The 25,835-nt window shown below is 42.1% G+C and overlaps 1 protein-coding gene across 1 annotated transcript in view; it reads left to right on the top strand.

The window, feature by feature from the left end:
- rod (kinetochore component rough deal) overlaps nucleotides 1-25,835 on the top strand; it is a 471,351-nt gene that overhangs the window by 131,162 nt on the left and 314,354 nt on the right. The window contains exons 13-14 of the mRNA XM_080276726.1: nucleotides 10,461-10,581; nucleotides 11,040-11,174. Coding sequence (XP_080132852.1) covers nucleotides 10,461-10,581; nucleotides 11,040-11,174 — 256 coding nt within the window. The remainder of the gene's footprint in view (nucleotides 1-10,460; nucleotides 10,582-11,039; nucleotides 11,175-25,835) is intronic.

Here is a 25,835-nt window from a genome sequence, read left to right as displayed (position 1 = left end):
ATACTTGCCGCCAGGGAAGGGTAATAATTGGCATCTCATTGCTTGTCATGCTTGCCTGTGAATGGCTGATGGCCGCGGTTTGCGGCACAGACATGAGCAATGGAAATCTCAACGGAAATATGTCACTTTGACGCCGAATGTCTGCAGTTTAAGCATATAACCATGGTTTCTGTTACTTTTGGTTCTTAGTGGAAATCATGCCATGGATTAGAAAACCGTTGCATACAAACATGCATTTTATGAGACGACTGTAGATAGATAGATAGATAGATCATAATCTCCTATGTCTGGCTTCCTTCTGGGATCCCCAAACAAGTGATGGCCATGATGAAACAACCTCCAGGCTATTTTATCATCATGCTCCTCTCACTTTCTCTAACACTCCTCTCCCTCTTCCTTGTCATGAATAAACTGCTTCTTCTTTTCTTGCATACCATATAAGATCAACGACTATCAACATTACCTTGAGTCTCACATGTATACACTCTTATTGGCTCCTTATCTATTTGCATTCTTTGTATATATTCATGCCATCTCTGTTTTTTTTTTTTTTTTTTTTTTTTTTTTTTTTTTTTTTTCCTGGCCATTTAGTAATATCCATACCTCACTCCTGTTTCTTTATCTTTCATTCTGAGACCCATAAATTTAACTTACTATTTACACCCTTTGTCCTGCATATGCTTGCAGCCATTCTTAGAAAGGTCTTTTCTGCAGCTTGCTACCTAAATAGCTCCCTGTTACTCATTTCCCAGGTTTCACTCTCATATGAATGTCAGCAGTAAATAATTTTCACGCAGGGCTCTCAACCCTCCATACCAACCATCCTACCCTTCAAAATACAATGGCATTCTCCAGTTACTTATTTCTTTTGAAAAGTGACCTCCTCACCTCACTCCATGGTGCCATATTTACACAGTATAGCTCCCAGATGTTTGAAACTCAACTTCCTCAAGCATTTCAGTTCCCACATGGACCATTCAATTTACTCTGTTTGCTTTCTCAACCCTGTACTGCCTGCCAAGATCTGCTGTGTCATGTTCATGTATATCTATCTACTATCTCTGTCTGTCTACTGCCAGATGCCTCAATCCTGTAAGGGGTGGCCACAAACAAATTGCCTCCATGTCGCCCTGTCGTCTGCCGTTTCACTGCCCTGCTCGCAGCTCACACCCTCCTCCCTCATATACTTCTTCTCTCCATCCCTCCATCTCATCCTTGGCTGCCCCCTCCCTCTCCTTCCTCCACTTCACTCACATACACTCTCCTCATTAGTCTCTCACTCCCCATCCTCTCCACATGGCCAAACCACCTCAATGTGTTTCTCCTAATGCATCCTATCACATGCACATCAACACCACAACGTTCTTTCACTTCCCCATATGTCAGCCTTTCTCTCCATGCGACTCCATATGCTCCTCTCAAATAACTCATTTCCACTGCTGTCACTCTTGACTTCTGTCCCTCCAGCAAGGGCTAAGCTTCACCTCCATAGGTTAGATTTGGTATCACAATACTGTCATGTAGTAATTTTTTCACTTCCATGCTCACTTCCCTGTTTCTTATCACTGCTTTCGAGGAACCAGCAACCTTTCTTCCTTGTTGTACCCTTTCAAGCACTTCATCCTCTAAACTTCCATCCTTACTCATCACACTACCCAAGTACTTAACCATACTCACATTTTCCATTTCCTCCTCATGCAACCTCACTGTACAGTCACTGACTTCACTTCACTCAAAGACCATAACTTTACTCTTCCCTACATTCACCTTTAGATTTCATTTCTTACACACACTCCCAAACTCATCCACCAAGCCTTGCAGCTCCCCTTCATCTTCACTTAACAACACAGTATCATCTGCAAACAACAGTACAGGACGTTTCCAAACACTGCCCTCTTTCACTAGGGCCGCACCAACATCCACTGCCTTACCTTGTATCTCTTTTATAACCCCATCCATATACAGATTGAACTACCATGGAGACATAACACACCCCTGTTTCAATCCTACCTTCAAATGGAAAAATTCACTCAGTTCACCATCCACTCACATTGCAGCCTTAGCACCATCATACATACTCTTCACGGCATTCAGCTGCTTCCCATCTACTCCAGATTTTCTTAATACTCTCCACAATACTTGTCTATCCACCATATCATATGCTTTCTCCAAATCCATTAAGGCTGCATACAACTTCTTTCCCAACTCTAGAAACTTTTCCACTAAAGATCTAAGAATGAATATCTGATCTGCACATCCTCTTCCCTTCCTAAAACCTCCCTCTTCTTCTCCACCTAATTCCTCTGTTATTTCCCTAACTCTGTCAATAAGTATCCTACCATATACTTTTCCTGTTACACTAAGAAGACAAATGCCCCTATGATTACCACACACTTCTTTTTCCCCTTTTCCTTTGTTTATCTATCTATTGCCAGACGCCTCAATCCCGTTTGGGGTGGCCACAAACAAATCGCCTCCAAGTCGCCCTGTCCCCCGCCATTTCACTGCCCTGCTCCCAACTCACACCCCCCTCTCTCATATACCTCTCCACCCCATCCCTCTGTCTCATCCTTGGCCTCCCCCTCCCTCTCCCCTCCTCCACCTCACTCACATACACTCTCTTCGTCAGTCTTTCACCCTCCATCCTCTCCAAATGGCCAAACCACCTCAGTGTGTTCCTCATAACGCTTCCTATCACATCCACATCAACACCACAACGCTTCTTTATATCCTCATTCGGCAGCCTGTCTCTCCATGTGACTCCACAGGCTCCTCTTAAATAACTCATTTCCACTGCTCTTACTCTTGACTTGTGTCCTTCCAACAACGTCCAAGCTTCGCTTCTGTACATTAGAGTTGGTATCACAATACTGTCATGTAGTAACTTTTTCACGTCCATGCTCACTTCCCTGTTTCTTATCACTGCTTTCAAAGAACCAGCAACCTTTCTTCCCTGCTGTACCCTTTCAAGCACTTCACCCTCCAAACTTCCATCCTTACTCATCACACTACCCAAATACTTAAACGTACTCACATTTTCCAATTCCTCACCATCCAACCTCGCTGTACATTCACTGACTTCACCTCTCTCAAAGACCATCACTTTACTCTTCCCTACATTCACCTTTAGATTCCGTTTCTTACACACTCTCCCAAACTCATCCACCAAGCCTTGCAGCTCCCCTTCGTCTTCACTCAACAACACAGTATAATCTGCAAACAACAGTACAGGGAGTTTCCAAACACTATCCTCTCTCACCAGGGCCACTCCAACATCCACTACCCTACCTTGTACCTCTTTTATTACCCCATGCATGTACAGATTGAACAACCATGAAGACATGACACATCCCTGTTTCAACCCAACTTTCAAAGAGAAAAATTCACTTAGTTCACCATCCACACGCACTGCAGCCTTCACACCATCGTACATACTCTTCACAGCATTCAACAACTTCCTATCTACTCCATATATTCTTAACACTTTCCACAATCCTTGTCTATCCGCCCTGTCATATGCTTTCTCCAAATCTATGAAAGCTGCATACAACTTCTTTCCCTTCTCTAGAAACTTTTCCACTAAAGATCTAAGAATGAATATCTGATCTACACAACCTCTTCCCTTCCTAAAACCTCCCTGTTCTTCTCCAACTAATTTCTCTGTTCTTTCTCTAACTCTGTCAATAAGTATCCTACCATACACTTTTCCTATTATACTAAGAAGACAAATGCCCCTATGATTACCACACACTTCTTTTTCCCCTTTTCCTTTGTACAGGGGAATAATTATACCTGACTTCCAATCCTCCGGGACTCTACCTTCCTCCCAGTATAAGTGTATATCACATATCATTATTTTACTTTTCCTCATATTCACTGTTTATTTCTTCTTATGCAGACTCAGGCTCATTCGTTACTTATTGCAAATCACTGTCACATTGTGGTATTCGATAGCATTATCAGCTTATAGGCAAGATAACAAACTTGATTCCTATACCATTTAACTTAAGTTTTACTTCTATATCTGCTGTCCTCACTCTCATCTCCATGACTTCTTATCCACTCACTTGATGTACTGCTTCATGACCTTTATCATTTTTTTCTGTGTCTGCCCGCCTCTGTTCCTATTTCTCCTATCCTTCCTGTCGCTTTTTATTACTCTTTTTTTCCCTTATAGGTGGCAGTACTTTGAGTGACAAGCTTAATGGTTTCCTGTATGCCAGGAAACCATTGACAACACTGGGTGGTAACCATACAAGGTACTACCCAGAAGTTCCTGAAATTTGAGAACAGGGCGGAAAACACTTGTCGTTCAGTGTGTGGATCCTAGTTGGCAGTGCACGCACCCTTTGTTGGGTGTCAAAGTGGTGTTGTGCAGGGTGGATGCATTTGCTGCATGTGTGTGTTTTTTTGTCATTGTGTTTGGTTTAGTTTGTGAATTTTGTGGTCTAAAAAATGGAGGATGTGAAAGAGCAACATTTGTGCATCAAGTTTTGTGTGAAACTCAGGAAGAATGCAACAGAAACATATAAAATGTGAAAACAAGCATTTGATGACAGTGCTTTGGGGGTTACGCAAACCTATGACTGGTTTGTTTTAAAAACAAATGAACGTCAACAGATGGCGATGCACGTTTTGGTCGCCCTTCCACCAGTTCAGCTCCTGACAATGTGGCCAAATTTCATGCAGCCATCCGTGAAGATTGCAGGAGAACAATCCACAGTGTTTGTGACGTTGGTAACCTATTGTACAGTATGGAACCTGCAACACATTTTGTCTGGTGATGTGAGGCAAAAACGTCCAGACAAGTGGCACACAAACAAATGAGTGCTTCATCACGACAGTGTACCTGTGCACACAGCCCTTGTTGGTTGTTCAGCAGAGTTTGGCATAAAAAACATGCCTGTTGTCCCCCACCCTCATATTCACCAGATTTGGTCCCCTGTGATCTTTCCTCATTCTGGAAATGAAAATTCAGCTGAAAGGACTAAGATTTGACACCATTGAGGAGATCCAGGAGAAAATTGCAGAAGGTCCCGAACAAGCTGATGCTCAAGGACTTCCAGAAAGCGTTTCGTTCGTGGGAGAAGCGCTGGTATCGATGTCTACACGTCCAAGGAGGTTACTTTGAAGGAGACGGTGGTGATTAGGACTTGATACAAGTTTTTTCCTTTCTTTAGTCAAATTTCGGGAAATTTGGGTAGCACCTCGTTTAACCAACCCTGTAGCAGCCGTGGCTCAGTGGGTTAGAACGCTCCGCTCTGACCGAAGAGTCAGAGGATTGAATCCACCCAAGGGTCATTGGTAGACATCAGGAAGGGCATCCGGTCATAAAATGCTACACGCTCCAATCCAAAAGTCCTCTACCCAGGGGCAACGCCTTAGCCCTTCTGGGATACCTGGCGTAAAACCAAATTATGTTATTTATTTTTTTATATACATGTTTCCTACGTGCCAACAAGTGTGTTGACGGAGGGTTATTGTCCTTCTCATTTTCATTTTTAAAGGCTCCAACATGCTTGCATGTGTCGGCCTTGGTCACCTAATGGTGGCTCTCCACGCTGCACGATCCATTGCAGCCCCCCTGTTCAGTCCCTTAACCCTAAGGTCACACTTAATGATCTCGTCCCATGTCTCATAACCCCACCCCCAATATTAACACTTCTCACCTTCCTCACCCAATTATCATCCCTCATCCTCTCCACATGTCCAAACCACCTCAATCTACCTCTCCTCATCACAACACCAATACACTCCAGTCCCATCCTACCTCTCAACTCTTCCATTGTAAACCCAGCCCCTCCAGGCCTTGGACGCAGGGACGCACTGCACATCCACCTAATCATTGTCATTTCTGTACGTCTGAGCCGGCGAATATCTTCCTCCTTCACTGCCCAGGTCTCACTGCCATACAGCATTACACTCCTGACACATGTTGCATACCAAGACCCCTTAGCACATAAGGAGAGCCCTCTCAATGTCAGGAGAGGCAAGAGCTCCCTGAACTTCTTCCAACCACTTCTCACCCTAGCCACAGAGCTAGCTCCAGCCCCACCTCCAGCACACAACAAGTCTCCCAAATAAAAAAACTCTTCCACACACTCCAGAGATTCACCAGCACGTTCAATCCTTTCACGTCTGACAATCTCCACCTGCTCATCCCAGCACGCCGTACACATAAAATCAGCATTATCTCGCAGTCTACCTCTGATACCACTACATCTCTTATGCACCCAATTATCACACACACCGGACAAGATGGAATTACTTCCCACGCCCTTGTAGCAAACTGCACATGGCCACTCTCCCTCGTCTTTGACAGTAACTCCACCAACCCTAGATATCATCACTTTTGTTTTATCTGCATTTACTCTTAAACCCTTTTGCCCCATACCATCTCTCCACTTCCTAAACCTTTCCTCCGCCTCCCTTTCATTCTCTGCAATCAGCACCAAATCATCAGCACACAACAACTCCCATGGGAGTCCGTTTCTAAAGTCACGTGAAAGGGCTTCAAGTACCATGATAAACAACATGGGACTCAAGACTGACCCCTGATGCACACCAACATTCACAGAAAACTCATCACTCAAATTTCCATTCACTCTCACCTGGGTGTGAGCACCCACATACATGGCCATAACCACCCTAACCAGCCACTCCTCCAAGCCAAGCTTTCTCATTGCCCACTTCACCACCTCTCTAGGGACTCTGTCCAAGGCCTTTTCCAAATCAACAAAAACAAAATAAAGATCCCTTCTCCTACCAATATATTTTTCCTGAAGCTGTCGAACAATGAATATGGCATCAGTGGTCTCCCTACCTGGCATAAACCCAAACTGCATCTCATCAATATTCACTCTTTCTCAAATCATACCTTCTAAAATTCTCTCCATTACCTTCATTATCTGATCTAAAAGCTTTATACCTCTATAATTACCTCTTTCCAGGGCATCACTCTTCCCTTTATACACATTTACAATTACACTCTTTAGCCAATCATCTGGGACAACACACTCATAAATAATCCTATTTATCAGGTCAGTGACTAAACTCACCCCTATATCGCCTGAGGCCTTCAACATTTCGGCAGTCAACCCAGACACACCTGGTGCCTTCCCCACCCTCATCCTGCCTATTGCCTCACTCACAGTAGCAGTATCAATCAGAGGCCAAGGGCCAGACACTGGATCTGCTGGCTCCAAACCTTCCCTGTCCCAGTCAAACTCCTCATTCAACAACCGATTATAATGCTCTCTCCATGCATCTTTAATATCCTCGCTGTTCACCACTACCCTTCCTTCATCATTCTTCACACACTGCTCACCTATGATATCCTGATTATCCCTCTTCACCTGACCTGCCACCCTAAATAAATTTTTCCTTTCCCTATGATTTAGGTTATCAAGTAATTGTCTCTGTGACTCAGACTTTGCCCTGTATACCTCTCTTCTAGCCCTACGCTTGGCAGCCAAATATTCCTCTTTGCTACCACCCTTCTTCCATTCCCGGAAAAGCCTTCTTTTCTTCTTAATTGCAGCTTCTACACCCTCATCCCACCACCAAGTTACTTTATGTCTTGGTGGTCCTGTTGTCCAGCCGCATGTTATGTCAGTAACTCTCAAGAAATTGTTCTTGAGGGCTCTGTACTGTTCATTAACGCCTCTGTCTACAGCTCCCTGTTCAGCCACCACTCTCCTCAACTCGCTATAGAAGGCATCCCTTACTACTTGGTTTTTCAGCTTCCATATTTTCCTCCTAGGTACATAAGTCCTCTTTTTCATCACTTGTTCTTTAAGCACCATATCACAAATCAGTAGTTTGTGCTGCTGCACACACTCCTCACTTCCTATAACTTTAACATCCCTCACTAACCTCCTATCGGCCTTCCTAACCAGAAAATAATCTATCTGACTGCTATTTCCCCCAGACTCATACGTAATTAACCTACTCTCTCTTTTCCTAAAATATGTGTTGCACACAATCATGTCTGTTGCCTCCCCAAACTCAAGTATCCTTTCCCCTTCTGCATTCCTTAGACCATACGCACATCCCCCATGCTCTCCTTCATAACCTTGTGCTGCTTCACCTCTGTAAAATAACAAAGTCAGAGACAAACAGTGAACCTTTATGGGATTATGGTGTATGGCTGTAGATAGATAGATAGATAGACTTATCTTGCCACAATTATATTGAATACAATACAGCCCTGTCTTACCCCTTCACAAATGATCAAAGGGTCATACAACTTCTCTGCCTTCACACTTGAGGTACAGTAGATGCTCTGTATTTCTCAAGATAAAAACATAGTAATACTGTACCTTGCAAAAACAGGAATTTTTCATAGTTCTTTATATTTAAATGGAAAAAAGGAATGAGACAACTGTTTCAAAAAAATAAAAACAAAATATCTCTTACAGTGTTTTTGTGAAGCTACAGAACGTGTTGAATGTTTCTGGCGTATCCAATAGAGCCAGGATCCCGGGGGCTTGAAAGATGAGTGAATGGAAGCGTGGCCAATTGGTTTGGGCAAATTTGGGCTGTCTGGACATTGCTACTCCTCACCCTGCCCTAGGGTAGGAAAGGAGATCCAGATGATGATGATGATCTCTTACAGTGTATTGTAAGCATTAATAGATGAGTTTACAAAAGTTTTCATGTAAATATAAACAGTTGCTATCAAACAAACACCAAGTAGTTACCATTTTTCCTGCCATATAATGCACACTTTTTTCCCAAAAATTTGTGTCAAAAATCACCCAGCACATTATACCTTGTAGGTTGTGGTTTGGGATAGGCCTTCGGGTTGAGGTAACTGGTACAAAGGCCAGTCACTCGATGGACTTACTAATCAATAATTGAGATTTCAAAAATGCAGACTTAGATGAGTGTGTATGATTATAAATAATTAATCAGTAAACTACACTTTTTCTAGGTTAGATATTCACACACACACGGAGCATTGAGTGATTGCATCACGTTGAACACAGTAGATTGTAAACAGAGTCAGCTGTTTGTTTCTAGCAAGTGCCAGGCTGTAGTGAAAGATTTTCATATTTGTTGGGGTGTATTGCTCATGTAATACCACTCAGGGATGAGTGAGGCTGGTCACTCCCATCTTAAATGTCATGACCAACTTGCCTAACCCTGGGCTCCTACGCTTCTCATGGGCAATGTAGGATTGGATGATGATGATGATGATGTGTATGAGGTGTGTTCATAAAGCATCAGATCTTAGGCTCAAAACAAAATAAATAGCTAACCTGTTGAGCTAGGACCGATTCCCCCCAAAATAGGCCCCTTCTGACTTGTCACACATAGTCCAGCATTCTTTCCACTGCCTGGAACATTTTTCAGAGTCGGTTTTCAATATCTCCTATAGGTGCTTCGTCGCATTCGTCATGATCGCTTCTCCCGGATGAACGTTGCTCAAGACATGTTGGAGTGTGCAAGTCACAATCCAGACTGAATATTCTAAAGACAGTTATCACTGGAGGTGAGACTTGGATGTACAGGTATGACCCAGAAACCAAAGCAGAGTCATCCCAGTGGAGGCATGCAGGGTCACCTCAGTCAAAAAAAGTATGACATCTGCAGCAAGGTGAAGTGCACTCACATGTTGACATTTTTTTTTTTCAACTACCATGGTGTTGTGCGTCACGAATATGCACCAAAAGGTCAGATTGTCAATAAACATTACTACCTGGACGTTATCCATCGTCTTCGTGATGCAGTCTGGCTGAAGAGACTAGACCTTTGGAAAGCAGTAAGTTGGAAGCTGCATCATGACAACACTCCAGCTCATTCTTCTCAACTGTTTCAGGAATTTTTGGCCAAGCACAACATCGCACAGATCCGGCAGGCTCCCTACTCACCAGACATGGCTCTGTGTGACTTTTGGTTACTCTCCAAGCTCAACACTCAGTTGAAGGGTTCCTGATTTGAGATGAGAGAAGAGATCATGATGAATGCAACGAAGTACCTACAGGAGGTATTGAAAACCGACTTAGAAAAGTGTTTCAGGCAGTGGAAAGAACACTGGGCTATGTGTGTCCAGTCAGAAGGGGCTTACGTTGAAGGGGATTAGTGTCTTGGCTCAACAGGTTAGCTATTTCTTTTTTTTAGAGCCTAAGGTCGGATACTTTCTGAACAGACCTTGTATTTTCACTGTAAATGAATGCGGACAGTTCCCGTTATACGAGCATCCGCTGCATGAGAAACCGATGATAAAAGAATGGGCAATTTAGACCCAAATTCGGTGATGTGAGAACGATCAGTTAACCTAACCCAATTTTTCTCGTAAGTATTGTACTCCATTATATAGATTTTCACTATCATATTTTCCACTCTGTTGTACAGGAGTACTATATTATTGCAGTATAATATAACAAACCAGACACATGGCTGTATTGCAGGTATATATTGTTATATTCTCACTCAAAGTTGTTTGTATTTAACAGGAGAAGTGAGGATGTAAAAAGCCTTCTGTGTAGATTAAGCACAACCCTTCAAGACAAACTCTGCCAGAAAATAATTCTTTATGCATCCCAGACACTTCTCTTTTCTCCTCGTGGACAAAAGGTAAGAATATGAATGAACTAAATGTACAGTATATTTTGGTAATTGTTAGGTAGGACCTCGGTTCACACATCAGTAAAGCCTCCATGTATTGCACTGACTGCTGGAAGCCCAGTCTGATAGAAGAAAAAGCAGACTGTCATTAATCTGAATTTTTAAGGATATATTAGACCACAGGAATGTGACACATTCTGTGAATTTGGGATACTGTAAAGGAAAGTACACATACTAAAATTGCAATACAGGACTTGGTACAGTAACATTAAATGTCATAGAAATACATGTCTTTGCCATTTAAGAATACTTGACAACCTTGCAAAACTAAAGGTAGTTCTATTAAGATAGCATATGTTACAGCACATGATATATTTTGATGTATACGTGCTACTGAAATGAGAATATCGTGCATAAGTTAATCTCTGTTCACAGTAAAATGACTGATCAAGTGCATCTTATTTAAGGGTCAAGAACTTCACAGAGTGGTAGCTGAAGGAATAGTAGCATTAGAGGGTTTCCTAAAAGTATACCATAAGGAAAAAGGACTCGTAGCAGAAAAGGATATATTCACCACAGTCCATAACATCTATGTCTTGCAGGTTAGTATATTGCATTAGTTTTTTATTTTGAAATAAGGCAACTGTGAAAGATTTGTATACTCATGCATTTCCACTTTAGATAAATAATTTATTGCAAAATTATAAGTAATTTAATACAAAATCATTATCTTTACAAACCTAACCTAGTTGATGATATTTTGGCATGTTTGGTTAAGTTACCGTTGGTTAGATTAGGCATTGGTTAAATAAAGTTAGTTTAGACTGAGTTAGGTTAGGTTAGAACATGAGGAAGTCTATGACATTGTGTGGCTGGCTTGGTTGTAAACAAAAGCTGGTCAAACCAAAATCATTTGTGTCCTACTCCTGTGCGTTTGAAATTATTTGAGTATTTTATCCATAATGATATTAATATGTTAAGAGTTTATGAAGCACAAAAATAACTTTACAATATGTATAATTGAAAACATAGCACAGTGTTTTAGCATGCATTTGATCCCTAACATTACTGTTCATGACTTTGGGATGTGGGCAATGCTTCATGGAACTCATCTTCTACCTGAGCTGTGATGGTGTGGCCCATTGAAAGAGAGTATTCACAGTTAAAAGGCCCTGACCATTGAAAACAGCTCACTCATGTGAAAATGTCATTGGCTGATGCACTGGGCCAACATTTGTGAGTCTTCAGCTCAGGTGTCCAATAATGGTGTTTTTGAACCAAAAAATATGCTATAATGGCAGGAAGGTGGATTTTTCATCTTGCAGTATTGAAGAAAACTACTACAACGAAGGGATTAATGTACCCACAATCACATGTACCGACATACATACCTATGCCACTTACAGTGTTGCAGTATAGTATATGCATTACATCATCATCATTGTCATCATCGTCATCATCATCATCATCCTTCCCACCCATGGTTAGATGAAATCGAGAAGGAAAAAAGAAAAAGGTTTCGACAGTTGTGTGTGGCACCAGTGATGTAGTGAACCCACCCAACTGCTTCACGAGAATTACCCACACTGAGGGGTCAAAGATGTTTAACCGTGCTGCCCTCTTGTCATGTGAAAATATTAGTCCACCTCTGGTCAGAAATTTTAATGCCATATGTGTATACCTCCACACCAAATTAACAATGTACACATGCCATATGCACTCTCCACTAACATCCTTCAAGTGACATATGACGCCGAACTCACCTTCAAGAACCATGTACCCTTGATAAAAAAAAGTATCAGCACTCAGGTCTGCTAAGATGTGAAATGCTCCATCTCTGGTTCAGTCAGTAGTGTTGGTATGCCTGTTTGATTCACAAAACTTATAATGCAATACTGTATGAAAGTGTGGGGTCAGATATTACTAACTGGCAACTCTGTCACAACTGCAGTACCAACATATGTGTATGCCCCCACACCAAATTTAACAGTGTGCATGTGCCACACTCTCTCCACTAAGATCCTTCGAGTGACATGACACCAGACTCACCTTCAAGAACCATGTACCCTTGATAAAAAAAGTATCAGCTCCCTGCAGTCCGCTAAGATGTGAAATACGGTACTTCGTCTCTGGTTCAGTTAGTAGTGTCGGCATGCCTGTTTGATTCACAAAACTTATAATGCAATACTGTATGAAAATGTGGGATCAGATATTGCTAACTGGCAACTCTGTCACAACCGCAGTACCAACATATCCACGTCATTTCCCGTAAATCGTAGTCTATGTATCATAGTGTCTGAAACTGAAAGGTTGTCGATACTTTTTTTATCGACGGTACAAGATATCAAGAGACTGGATTCCTAGATGCAATGCACTCAGGACAACTACAGGGCCAGACTTTGGGCCATGAAAAGAAACACGTTCCTTACACTACAAACAGTAGATTATATGAGTGATGGCATAGGCTCTCTTTCTATCTAATACTCACTACAACAATTTGCAAACCATACAGAACAATGCCTTATGTATCACCACTTGCTGCACCAAAACCACTCCCACAGCTCATTTACACCCTGAAACCTAAGCTGCATTTTCGTGAGGCTTTCCAGCTGGTTTTGGCCAGTCCTCTAGTTGTTCAGGCAAGACAGTTTCAGACAAATTGGATCAGTTAAAACCGGTCTACATTGGTCCTGCCTCAGAAGCTGGACATCGTTTTCCCAGTCGTGTTACCAAGGATACATAGTAGTGCTGAGCAGTGAGGACAGCCACAAACTTCCTGTGCTTTTTTTTTTTTTTTTTTTTTTTTTTTTTCAGAAGAAGGAACCAAAGGCCAGGGGCCCACAAACTGTTCCTTCCAAGAAAAAACAAAAAAACAAGAGAGAGCCGAATTCAAGATCCGTTCATTTCAAACTGCCTGGACACACTTCGTTTAAAAGACTAGAGATCATAGAAAATAGGAAAAACAGACAGAGGGAGACAGTTCAAGAGCTGACCAGTTGCATAAATGAAGGACTGGGGGTAATGGTTAACTCTTTCATTAGTGAGTTGGACAGAAAAGGGATGAGAGTTTGTTGCTAGACGGGTGCTACACACTTGTCATAGGGGTGGAGGGATGCAAGCAGACAGTTCAGAGGATCATTGTCCATTGAAGTAGCAATAGAAAAGAGATAAAGATGCAACAGTGTGGTGAAGAGACAGAGGTTGAAGGAAGCCAATAAGAGGATGGAGAATTAATGAGACAAGAAGCCTTTGACTCCACCCTATTGAGAAGAGCTGTACTGTATGTAGGGAGCCGCCCCATACATGAGAGTTGTACTCTGCACGGGCGAATAAAGCCCGTGTATAAAGTCAACTACTGTACTGGGGTAAAAAAGGCACGGAGTCGGCTTAGCACACCTAATCTCTTGGAAGCAGATTTTACAAGAGATGTAATATGATTTTTCCAAGATAAGTCCTGAGTGAATGAAACCCCAAGCATGTTTAAGAGTGATGCAGGATTGGGCTGGATGTTATTAAACATTAGTGGGTACTCCTGTGGAAGATTTTGTTGGGTTGATAGGTGTAAGAACTGGGTCTTTGCTGCATTAAAAACAACAAGATTATTTTGTACCCCTATCATAGATACGAGCCAAGTCAGACATTAAATGTGCCAGAGCCTCATCCTTTGTTTGCTGAAGTAACTGCTGGGATGGACATTGCTGGAACTGAATGGAAAGGTGAAGGATGGAATCATCAGCATACAAGTGGATATGGTTAAATGTACAGCTAAGAAGGTCATTGATGAATAAAAGGAGGAGAGTTGGTGATAGGACAGAGCCCTGAGGAACATCACTGTTGATTGATCGAGAAGAATGCTGGCCGCCTACAACAGCAGCTATAGAATGACCAGAAAGGAAACTATAGATGGGGGCACAGAGAGAAGGATAGAAACCGCAAGAGAAACCAGGGAGTGCAATTTTGTACCAGACTTGATCAAAGGCCTTTGAGCTGTCAAGTGCAATGGCAAAGCTTTCACCAAAGTCCCGACTGGAGGATGACCAGGAATCTGAAAGGTACGTGAGAAGATCGCCAGTGGAGTGTCTGTGAAGGAACCCATACTGACGTCTGATGGTGGGAAAGAAAGTTGTGATAGGAAAGATGCTTTAACATTTTTCTGATAAGAAATGACTCAAAAATTTTTGAGACACTGGATGTTAAAGCAGTTGGATGATAGTTAGTCGGTTGGAAATGGTCATTCTTCTTTGGTGCTCTCTGAATGAGAGCAAACTTCCAGCAAGAAGGAAAAAATACAAGTTGATAGACAAAGGCGAAAGAGTTTACCTAGGCAGGGTGTAAGCACAGAAGCACAGTTCTTGAGGACAACAGGAGGGACTCCATCAGGCCTATATGCCTCGTTAGTATTGAGGCCAATGATGGCAGAAAATACATCAGCTGAAGAAATATCAATGTCAGCCATGAGGAAGTCAGAAGGGGGAAGTGGTGGAGGAACAGCACCGGAATCGTTTAACCCCTTCTTTACCGACCCCTCCCCCCAATGTAAACACTACGTTTACCCCCCATACCGACCTGGTAGCTCCCCCTCCTGTAGTGTGAGGGGTAGTGTATATTTTTTGCCATGTCGAAACTATTCACTCTTTGTGATTTGTTTGTATACTGATGATCACATAAACCCAGCATGATGTTGGTAATAAAAAAAGATTATAAAATAAATCATTACAGTCTGTAAGTTTACATATCTTATGCTGAAGTACTGTTACCCAGGTAACTACTGTACAAACTAGCTTGAAAATAATGTCCTGCACAGATGGATGGCCTATTTATTTACCTTGTAAACTGAGCATGAAGTGTGTGGACACACGTGATGGTGATGGCGACCTTGACTCACTTGTTGCCGAGAGTGCAGCATCACTAAGCTCGCTACTAATTTCCTCCTCCTCCTCATTCACATCAACCTCGTTATCATTTTCAGGATCACAGTCATCTACTGACACATCAGACACTGCTGCGTCATCATCTGATACATCTAAATAAGTATCCTCATGAGGAATAAACTCGTCACTATCGGAATCTGCCAAAGACGCCATGAGAGAAAAATATCCTGTACACCCTCTCTCGTGGTCAAGTGCGTGGTAACTGACTCTCTCAGGCAGGCCAAGGGGTGTAAATTTTGCCGTATGTCAGCAGAAAATATAGTACGATATCTGTAGTAGAAATTATAAATAAAATAATGATTGGTCTAAAAGAGGTTACATCACAGATCAGTAAGCATTCCATTGGTGCCACCGCAACTCAGTCATAACGTATCTTATGATGTCAGAATTCGTCAGAACATCATCACAGTCTTTGTTGTCAAAACACAGAGCTGTTAACAACACGAGGTCCTCAGAAACAGCCTTACCAGGCTACCCTGAGGCCCATAAGCTGCCATTCATTAGAGGGTGTACCAGCGTACCACGGTAGCGGTTCCGGTGTGTTTACAGGTGATGTATGGGGGTACATCAAAACACATTTTCGGTAAAGAAGGGGTTAAGGTTGAATCGGAGGAGAAAGTCTGAGCGAAGAGATCTGCTTTATCAGTAGAAGAAATAGTTACAGAGCCATCAGAGTAGAAAAGAAGAGGGAATGATGATGAGGTAAAGTTGTTAGAAAGGTTTTTGGTAAGGTGCCAGAAGTAGCAGGAAGAATTTGAGTTGGAGAGTTGAGAGCATTTAGTACGGATGAAGTTATTTTTAGCAGAGCAAAGGACAGACTTAGCACGATTCCAGGCAGAAGCATAAAAAAGATATGATTCCGGGGTGGGTTGGCTCTGGTACCTTTTATAGGCTCTCTCCTTGTTGTGGACAGCATTAGAACAAGCTTGATTAAACCAGGGATTTCTTGCATTAGTCAAAGGATTTGAGAAGGGAATGTATGCTTTCATGCCTGAGAGAATAACCTCCGTAATCCGCAAGCCACACTCAGATGGCTCCTGGTCACAGAAGCAATAATCATTCCAGGGAAAATCAAAGAAGTACTGCCTGAGAGCCTCCCAATCCGCACCTCCGAAGTGCCACAATCGATGTTTCTTTGGAGAGTCCACAGGCTGTAGCGGAGTGATAGGACAGGTTAAGATAATATGGTTGTGATCAGAGGAGCCCAATGGAGAGGAAAGATTAACAGTGTAAGCATAAGGATTAGTTGTAAGGAAGAGGTCAAGTGTGTTGGAGCTCTCTCCAGGGCAGTCAGGGATATGGGTAGGGTGCTTTACAAGCTGCTCTAGGTCATTAACCCCTTAAGTCCTAATCGCATCAATTGATACAATTTGAGTTTTATGCCAAAATGCCTAATCGCATCAATTGAACGCGGCCTGTAAAAAACTGCAGAGCGCTTGCTCCACCCCAATTATGACGTGCATGGCTTGAGGCCAATGAGAACTCGCCCCTGATGTGGCGTGAGGAGGGATCGGACCAACCCAGGCGATGGGGGGACACCCCCTTCTCGGCCGCCTCCATGCCACCCTCACACCCACTCCGTCACGCCCTCCTTGTCCTGCATCACTCTCCCACCCCTCCATGCAACTGCATCTCTCCTCCCACAACCACCTGCGTCCTTTCCCACTCTCTCTTACCCCTCCTCCTCCCTGCTAGCCTCGTCCCCCCCCCCAAACCCCACCCCATCTCTCCCTCCTTGTCCCTCACTATCCTTCCTACCCCCATCAGGCCCCTGAGTGTCAGGCCTGATGTACTTACCTGTTTCATATTATTTCTACTTCTTCCCAAATTTTTACACCTCACTCTGTTCTTTTCTCATTTCGTACCTGCCAGTTTCTGTATGTACGTAATTGGAGAATGCTGTATGTTGTACTACATACGACATCTTATTTATTTATTTCATTCTCCCTACCTGCCCAGATTAGCACCTCTGACTAGTGTTCGTCTGTGTTTGTTTTCGAAAGACTACGAGGCCTTGTAGGGCTATTCCCCGCACCTGTTTCATCTCCCCACACATACAAACACACCTGTTTTCATGGCGGGTGTGATAAATTCCAAGGAAATGGAGAGTTTCCACAAGAGAATTTGGTTGTTGCCGAGAGTATAATGATAAGCTTGATGAAGGTAATGATAATGTGATAATTGTAATGGTGTGATAAATGTGTAACGAGAAGTTGGGACAGTAAAAAGAGAAATCGGACACAAATTATTGCTTTTTTTCCCCTTTCTTATGGATGCATTTATAGCATTATTCAACTTTATTTTGATGTCCTTGATGGTTATAAACATTTATATGCATCTTTGTTAGTTTTGGAATGACTCTGAGGCCTTGTAGGGCTACTCCCCACACCTGTTTTATCTCCCCATACCTACATACACACCTGTTTTTATGGCTGGTATGACAAATCCCATTGAAATGGAGGGTTTCCACAAGAGAATTTGGTTGTTGCCAAAATTTTTCTCCTCAAGTACTACCAAGGCCTTGTAGGCCTACTTCCCACACTAGTTATCTCCCCACACCTATATACACACCTGTTTTCATGGTAGATGTCACGGAACACACTGAAGTGCTTTCTTTTCATGCGAAAAGCTGGTTATTTCCAACCCCTGTACCTGTAGGCCTACTCTACACAGCCAACTTTATCTCCCTGCAGTCTAGTAATCTCCCCAGACCTTCGTACACCTGTTATGGTTAGTGTGACAAAACATTTTGAAATGACCTGTTTCAATAAGAAAAATAGGTAGTTATCAAAATTTTCATGTTTTCGATTGTTTTCGAGGGATAACTATGATAAACTTTTTTTGAACTTTGACGCACGATTGTGCGGTAACCATAAGGCCTACGGGGGTACGGATTGCGTTGTCACGTGTGTAAATTCTTCCTCTTTAGCCAGAACTCAGTCAATTTGCCCTTGGTGAAAGTTGCCAAACACCCCCGAATTGCTGTTTATGAGGTACCCTGCCTGAAACAGTTGCAGTCTTAAGGGGTTAAGGATAGAAAAGATGTAGGCTTGTTCACCAGGTGGATCAGTGAAAGGAGAGGAGAGCCAGAGGTGGTAGTGAACATTGAAATCTCCTAGAATGGAGATTTTAGAGAAGGGAGAAATGGATAGAATGTGTTCCATCAAAGAAGTAAGATAGTCAAAGAATTTTTTATAGTCAGTAGAGTTAAGGGATAGGTAAACAGCACAGATGTATTTAGTCAGAGAGTGACAGGAAAACTGAAACCAAAGAGTAGAGAATTCAGAATAATCAAGTTCAGGAATGCGAGAACAAGATAAATCATTGCTTACATATACACAACAGCCACCTTTGGCTTTGAAATGAGTATAGAGAGTGGAGGAGGATACAAAAAAGGGTTTGCTATCAGTTGCCACAGACAGCTGAGTCTCAGTTAGGAAGAGAAGGTGAGGTTTAGAGGAGGAGGGGTGGTGTTAAACAGAGCGAAAGTTAGAGGGAAGGCTGCAAATGTTGCAGAAATGAAGAAGAACTGAGTCAGACAGTGGTTTCAGGCCGCTTGTTGAGTTGTCATTGGGAGAGGGGTGGATGGTGAGGGCATTTAAGGGTCCCCTCCCCCCTTGGGACTCCAATGCTTGGTTGTTAGTCGCCATGTTCCTTTTCGAATTTTGAAAAGGAAGTGTAGTGTTTACTGTGCATGTAGTTTGGTGTTGATAGTTAGAGAAACTTGTAGAGCATGCTGGCCTACTCTTTGTGTTACTGAATCACTGAAAAAGTTCAGCAAAGGGGGATGGTCAGCAACTAGTCCCGAGGGCTGATGAAACGAGAGCTCCAGCTCTCCCTGTCATCAGCTTTCTGTCCACCTTGGGAGTACTGCCCTGCTCGACTGATGCTACAGTCTTCTCCTGCATGGGGGTAAAGAGCTGATATGGCAAAGATGCTGGTAAGAAGTACTGTAAAAGATAAATATTTTTGAAAATCAAATTTTGCACAAATGACTTCCAGGATGGACATGGAACAGTGATATAAATGTAGATGCTGCTTGAAATGAATACATACTTGTTGAAGCCTGAATTGAAAAAAGGTAATGAGTTATGGCTAAATTAATGAGATAATAATGTCATGAGACAAATGCAAAGTTTGTGAGTATTTGTAGATATTATAATGGAATGACATCACTTACAACCATTTCTCAATAATAATTCTGTCAAAATGAGTACAGTATTGCATCCTTTGCCTCCTGTTATTACATTTCTGTTTTCACTGATTAGGAAAGCTTCTCATTCATTTCACTTCATGGCTTAATAAGGAGTGATTATCATGGTTCTGAAGGTGACACAGTAACAAGTTGTCGCATTCCTTTTTTCATATAATGTAGAAACAGGTTCTCTGTATGCTGATAATGACAATATTTATAGCTAAATTATTTATCATCATCCCATTCTTTCTTCTTACATGACTCAGCTGATTCTTTCATGGCTTCACCCACTGAATCCTCCAGCCAGTGAGAGCAGCAGTAACCCTTCAGCCTTTGCTATATTTTGACTGTCCGTTATTGCACATGGGTAAAATTCACAAAATTGCCTGTTTTCAGGACCTTGTATCTCAGCTAATATTAAACCTAAATCATTCAATAAACAACCAAAAGACTCACCATCCTTCATCTTTCCACTGCAGATAGCCTCTAGAATAAGGAGGGAATAGAAAGGGGTAGCTTTTGGTGGCACACAATGGCCATGTCCCAAGGCATGCTCACATCGCTGGTTACGGTGCACTGGCTAGCCATCAATTCCCCACCACTGTCACTTCCTCAGACACACTGTGAGACGTAGTTTGTGGGAGAGGCAAAAAAGACTATAAACTTCACAGTAGTTGCACTTACAAAAAACACTTATGGCATAACACTAATCATAGCATTAAATATAACTAATTTTCTCTGGAGTAGTTTCACTTATCATACAACTCACTTCTCCAGTTGTATATGCTAACACAAATATAGTATAAAAATCACTTGCTTACATTTCTGTTTTCTTAGCTATACTTTTCAGTATCCTTGTTTCTATTTTGCATATCATTAGTTCAGTTAATTTTACTGGATGAAAGAGCATATAGAGGTCGTGGGAGTGGACTTTCTGATAACCACTTGGTGGTAGTGAAAATCAAGGTTCTAATGAAATGGAGGAATAGAAGAAGGGAAGGACAGGAGGAAGTAGTTCATACAAGGAAGGTAGAAAGGTTCCAAGAGGATGGAAAAAAGACAGAGTACAGTATAAGAAAGAAGTGAAGGAGCAATTGGGTAAAAATGATTTGGAGCAGATGGGGGACATGGAAGATGTGTGCAAGATATTCACAGAAGAAATCTGTGCAACATTTGAAGTGGTGTGTGGGGTGAAGAGAAGGCAAAAAGGGGTGCAAGGAACAACATGGTGTAATGAAGAGATGAGACAGGCTGTGGCACAAAAGTAGAAAGCCCATAGTGAGTGGATGAGGAACAGATGTGGAGGATGTTGAGAGATGGAAGAGATTGTTATATGTAGAGAGGAAGAGAGAGGTGAAAAGATTAATCAGAGAGAGTAAGAGGAGAGTGGATGAGGAATTTGGAAGGAATTTGAGTGTAAAGTGGAGGGAATGTAAGAAAATGTTCTGGAAAAAGGTCAAGAGAGTTAGACAGGGTGATAAAGAAGGGGAAAGCCCGTAGTGAGTGGATGAGGAACAGGCATGGAGGATGTTGAGAGATGGAAGAGATTGTTATATGTAGAGAGGAAGAGAGAGGTGAAAAGTTTAACCCGAGGCGTCCCGACGATGTATGGATACATTGCCACATTTTGTCACAGTGACACGCGATGACGTATCCATACATTTTGCAATTGCGAGGTCCGTCATTTGCACATTGTTCAAGTTTCATGGGTGATTTTTGGTAGGCATATGTGGGAGACCTTCCTGTATCCAATGCTAGGTGGGGATAATGCCTGGCCCCACCTGACCCCCCCTCCCCCATGCCATTTTCTTGGCAACTCACCCGTTAGCAGTGACCTGGCCAGTATAGGCATGTCCCACCACGGTCTCCCCAATGATGAAATTCAAGGCAAAAGTGATTCCCGAGGTGGAGGACAAAGGAAGAAAGAAGCCTGAGGAAGAAACAAGCAGAAGTGATGAGGCGATAACATTATAAGGAAAGTGCCATATGTTGATGTTTTTGGTGAGTGAACAACGCATATATCGCCTATATTATTGTGTGAAAACCAGTATACTCTTTTACTACATATAAATTCATACCAAATAAATAAATATTTATATATAATGAGTGGTTTGGAATAGTTACCCCTCCCAAGAAAACATCTTCTCTGGAGCCTGGCCTGAGAGAACACGATACCAAGGTGAGGGTACTTTTACCTGTATTTGGTATTTCTAAACTGAACTGAGCACTTTCTCTTTGAATTTTTGATGTTTCTCATAAAAAGTGGAGGTTTTAGCCAAAAAAAAAGGTTCGAAAATCTGTCGGGATTGGGGGGTGGGGGGTCAGTGGTAAAAAATTTGTCGGGACGCGGCGGGTTAATAAGAGAAAGTAAGAAGAGAGTGGATGAGGAATTTGGAAGGAATTTGAGTGTAAAGTGGGGGAAATGTAAGAAAATGTTCTGGGAAAAGGTCAAGAGAGTTAGACAGGGTGATAAAGAAGGTACTGTAGTTGGGGAGTGAAAGATAAAAATGGTAGATTGCTAGTGGAGAAGGGAGAAAAAGTGAGCAGATGGAGAGAACACTTTAAGGAATTGCTGAACGTAGAGAATGAGAGTAATGCAAATATAAGTAGCCGGGGAATGGCAAGGATGAGGAGTGATGTGAAAAGAGAGGAAGAAATCAGTAGGATGGAAGTTGTGGAGGCAATGAAGAAAGTCAAAATGGGGAAAGCCCCAGGAATTGTTTGAGTGTTTGGTGAAATGCTGAAACATTGGGGAGAGTTAGTGTTAGAATGATGTGTAAGATGTACGGATTGGCCTGTGAGGGAGATAGAGTCTCGGAGGATTGGAAGTCAGGTATAATTATTCCTCTGTAATGATGAGATGACAAAGGAAAAAGGGAAAAAGAAGTGTGTGGTAATCATAGGGGCATTTGTCTTCTTAGTGTAATAGGAAAAGTATATGGTAGGATACTTATTGACAAAGTTAGGGAAATAACAGATGACTTAGTTGGAAAAGAACAATGAGGTTTCAGGAAGGGACGATCAGATATTCATTCTTAGGTCTTCAGTGGAGAAGTTTCTAGAGAAGGGAAAGAAGTTGTAGGCAGCCTTCATGGATTTGGAGAAAGCATATGACAGGGTGGATAGACAGGGAATGTGGAAAGTATTAAGAATATATGGACCAAATGGGAAGTTGTTGAATGCTGTCAAGAATATGTATGATGGTGCTAAGGCTGCGGTGCATGTGGACAGTGAACTGAGTGCATTTTTCTATTTCAAGGTTGGATTGAAACAGGGATGTCATGTCTCCTTGGTTGTTCAGTCTGTATATGGATGGGGTTATAAAAGAGATACACGGTAAGGCAGTGGATTTTGGAGTGGCCCTAATGAGAGAGGGCAGTGTTTGGAAACTCCCTGTACTGTTGTTTGCAGATGATACTGTGTTGTTAAGTGAGGACGAAGGGGAGCTGCAAAGCTAGGTGAAAGAGTTTGGGAGAGTGTTTAAGAAACGGATTCTAAAGGTAAATGTAGGGAAGAGTAAAGTTATGGTCTTTGAGAGAAAGGAAGTCACTGAATGCACAGTGAGGTTGGATGATGAGGAAATGGAATATGTGAATGCATTTAAGTACTTGGGTAGTAAGTACTTAAGTACAGTACTTGAGTAAGGATGGAGGTTTATAGGGTGATGTGCGTGAAAGGGTACAACAAGGAAGAAAGGTTGCTGGCTCTTTGAAAGTAGTGATAAGAAACAGGGAAGTGAGCATGGAAGTTAAAAAGTCACTGCATGACAGTATTGTGATACCAGCTCTAACGTATGGAAGTGAAGCATGGCCCTTGTTGGAGGGACGTAAGTCAAGAATGAGAGCTGTGGAAATGAGGAGTCACATGGAAAGGCAGACTGACAAATGAGGAAGTGAAGGAGCATGGATGTGGATGTGATAGAAAGCATTAGGAGAAATACAATGAGGTGGTTTGGCCATGTGGAGAGGATGGAGAACGAGAGACTGACGAGGAGAGTTTATGTGAGTGAGGTGGAGGGGGGAAGAGGGAGGGGGAGGCCAAAGATGAGATGGAGGGATGGAGTGGAGGGGTGTATGAGAGATGGGGGCGTGAGTTGGGAGCAGGGCAGTGAAATGGCGGGGGACAGGGCAACATTGAGGCGATTTGTTTGTAGCCACCCCTTACGGGGGTAGATGGATAGATTGACTTTGTCTATTTACACACACTATTTTTACACTATTTACAAAGCCCCACACATTCTGGGCTTAATAGGTTATGAGTTGATAATCAGACCTAAAAGTCATAGCAATTATAGTAGCCTCACTTTTAACTAATTTTCTTTGGGGTTAGTTTCACTAATACAGCTCTTTTGTCTAATTTTATACACTAATGTAAGTATACAGATTACTTCCTTATATTTCTGTTTTCTTGGCTATACTTATTAATAGTCTTTTTTTCTATTTTTCCTATCGTTAGTTCACATAATTTTTCTAAGCCATTACTTCCTTATACTTCTTTTTTCTTAGCTATACTTTTTAATAGTCTTTTTTTCTATTTTGCCTGTCGTTAGTTCACATAATTTTTCTAAGACACTTTTTCTATTTATACACACTTTACACACAATTCGTTATACACTCAGTCCTCGTAAATTGCGGCAGTTTGGGTCTGGATCACTGCCGCGATTTGCAAATTCCGTGGTTTATAAATACAGTAATAACTCTTATGTGAAAAATGAATTTGGGTCTGGACTTTGGCCAACCACCTCCCACAGCACCCTACCTACACCTATCTAGGCACCATCAAACACAGACATACAAATTTAGGAATATTCAGTGCATGTATTTAATAGAAATAAGCAATGTTAATGGATCTCACCTTATTCCTATGACGATATTGCTTAAGTGAATGGAGTGGGGTGGTGTTGGGAAGAACTTAGAACCTCTCAGCATTTATTCTTCCCAAACTCTTTTGCCAGCTTTGAAAACTTCTCTCCCTTCTCAACATGACAAATGAGCTCCAAACATTGACTGTACGACAATGGCGGCTGCTTCTTGATGCCATACTGCTTAGAGCACTTCATCAGGGGTTCAGGAGGGGCCATGGAAGGTAGAAGGCCGTGGGGAAGTTTGTGCACAAAAAAAGGCAGGTAGCTCTCGTACTCCACAGCAATGGTCTGTAGTGTGCGGACTGGCGGGAAGAACAACAACAACGTGGTGGCATTAGTATGCACACTTGCCACCAGGGACGGGTGGTGATTGGTTGTTGGGTCGCGATTTTCAAATTGAATGCCGTGGTTTACGATTCTCCTTGGAAAAGGCCCACTTCGGTGCCTAGGTCCACGATTTTCGTGACTTAACAGCGATATAAGGGTGCTGGCAGTCTTACAGCCACTTAGCCGTGATTTACGAATCCGTGATTTATAAACATGCGATTTACGAGGATTGAGTGTATACACTTTTTACAAAGCCCCACGCACCTGTTCATAGTAGGTTATAAGTTGATGATAATTGAAAAAAACACATGTAGCAGGGGCAGCGTAGGATCGAGCAGTGATTGTGGCCGGCACGACATGGTTCGCACAGCAAATACAGTAACCTCTTGTTATGTGTGAGGTTCCATTCCTGAAAACTCCATCGTATAGTGAGCCCATTATAACATGGAGTCAATGAGGATACATTCCCAGACCTGCGTAAACTCTCACATACACACACCTTAGCACTCACATACATGAAATATCCGTATTTTTAAACATTTAAAATAACATAATGATTAATAAAGAGGGAAAAAACGTGAATACGATTGTATACAGTAGTTCTTACCTTTACTGAAGCAAGTAGGGTTGTTGATGTGGTTCCGATACAGTTCGCCATGGGGTCGGTTCACCGTTAAAATATGGACGATTCCCTATCAGAACAATTCCCTGTCATTCTACAAATATAGTTATTATTGATTAATTGATACATTAATAACTAATTTTCAGGAGGATCTGTCAAAGTCTGTGTTCATTCAATAGCATAGGCTTTGGATATCATTTATAAGTTGCACTTTTAGACAATAATTAACTTGTTTCTACCTCACTGTAGTTGACTTTGAATTATATTCTAGCATCATCCATAGCTGTCTTCATTATTGTCCATTGGTATACGGCATCCTGGGTA

The sequence above is a fragment of the Coenobita brevimanus genome, chromosome 66, assembly GCF_032717465.1.
Source record: "Coenobita brevimanus isolate Jiangsu-jjx chromosome 66, ASM3271746v2, whole genome shotgun sequence".
NCBI lineage: Eukaryota > Metazoa > Arthropoda > Malacostraca > Decapoda > Coenobitidae > Coenobita > Coenobita brevimanus.
This window is presented reverse-complemented; position numbering and strand designations above follow the sequence as displayed.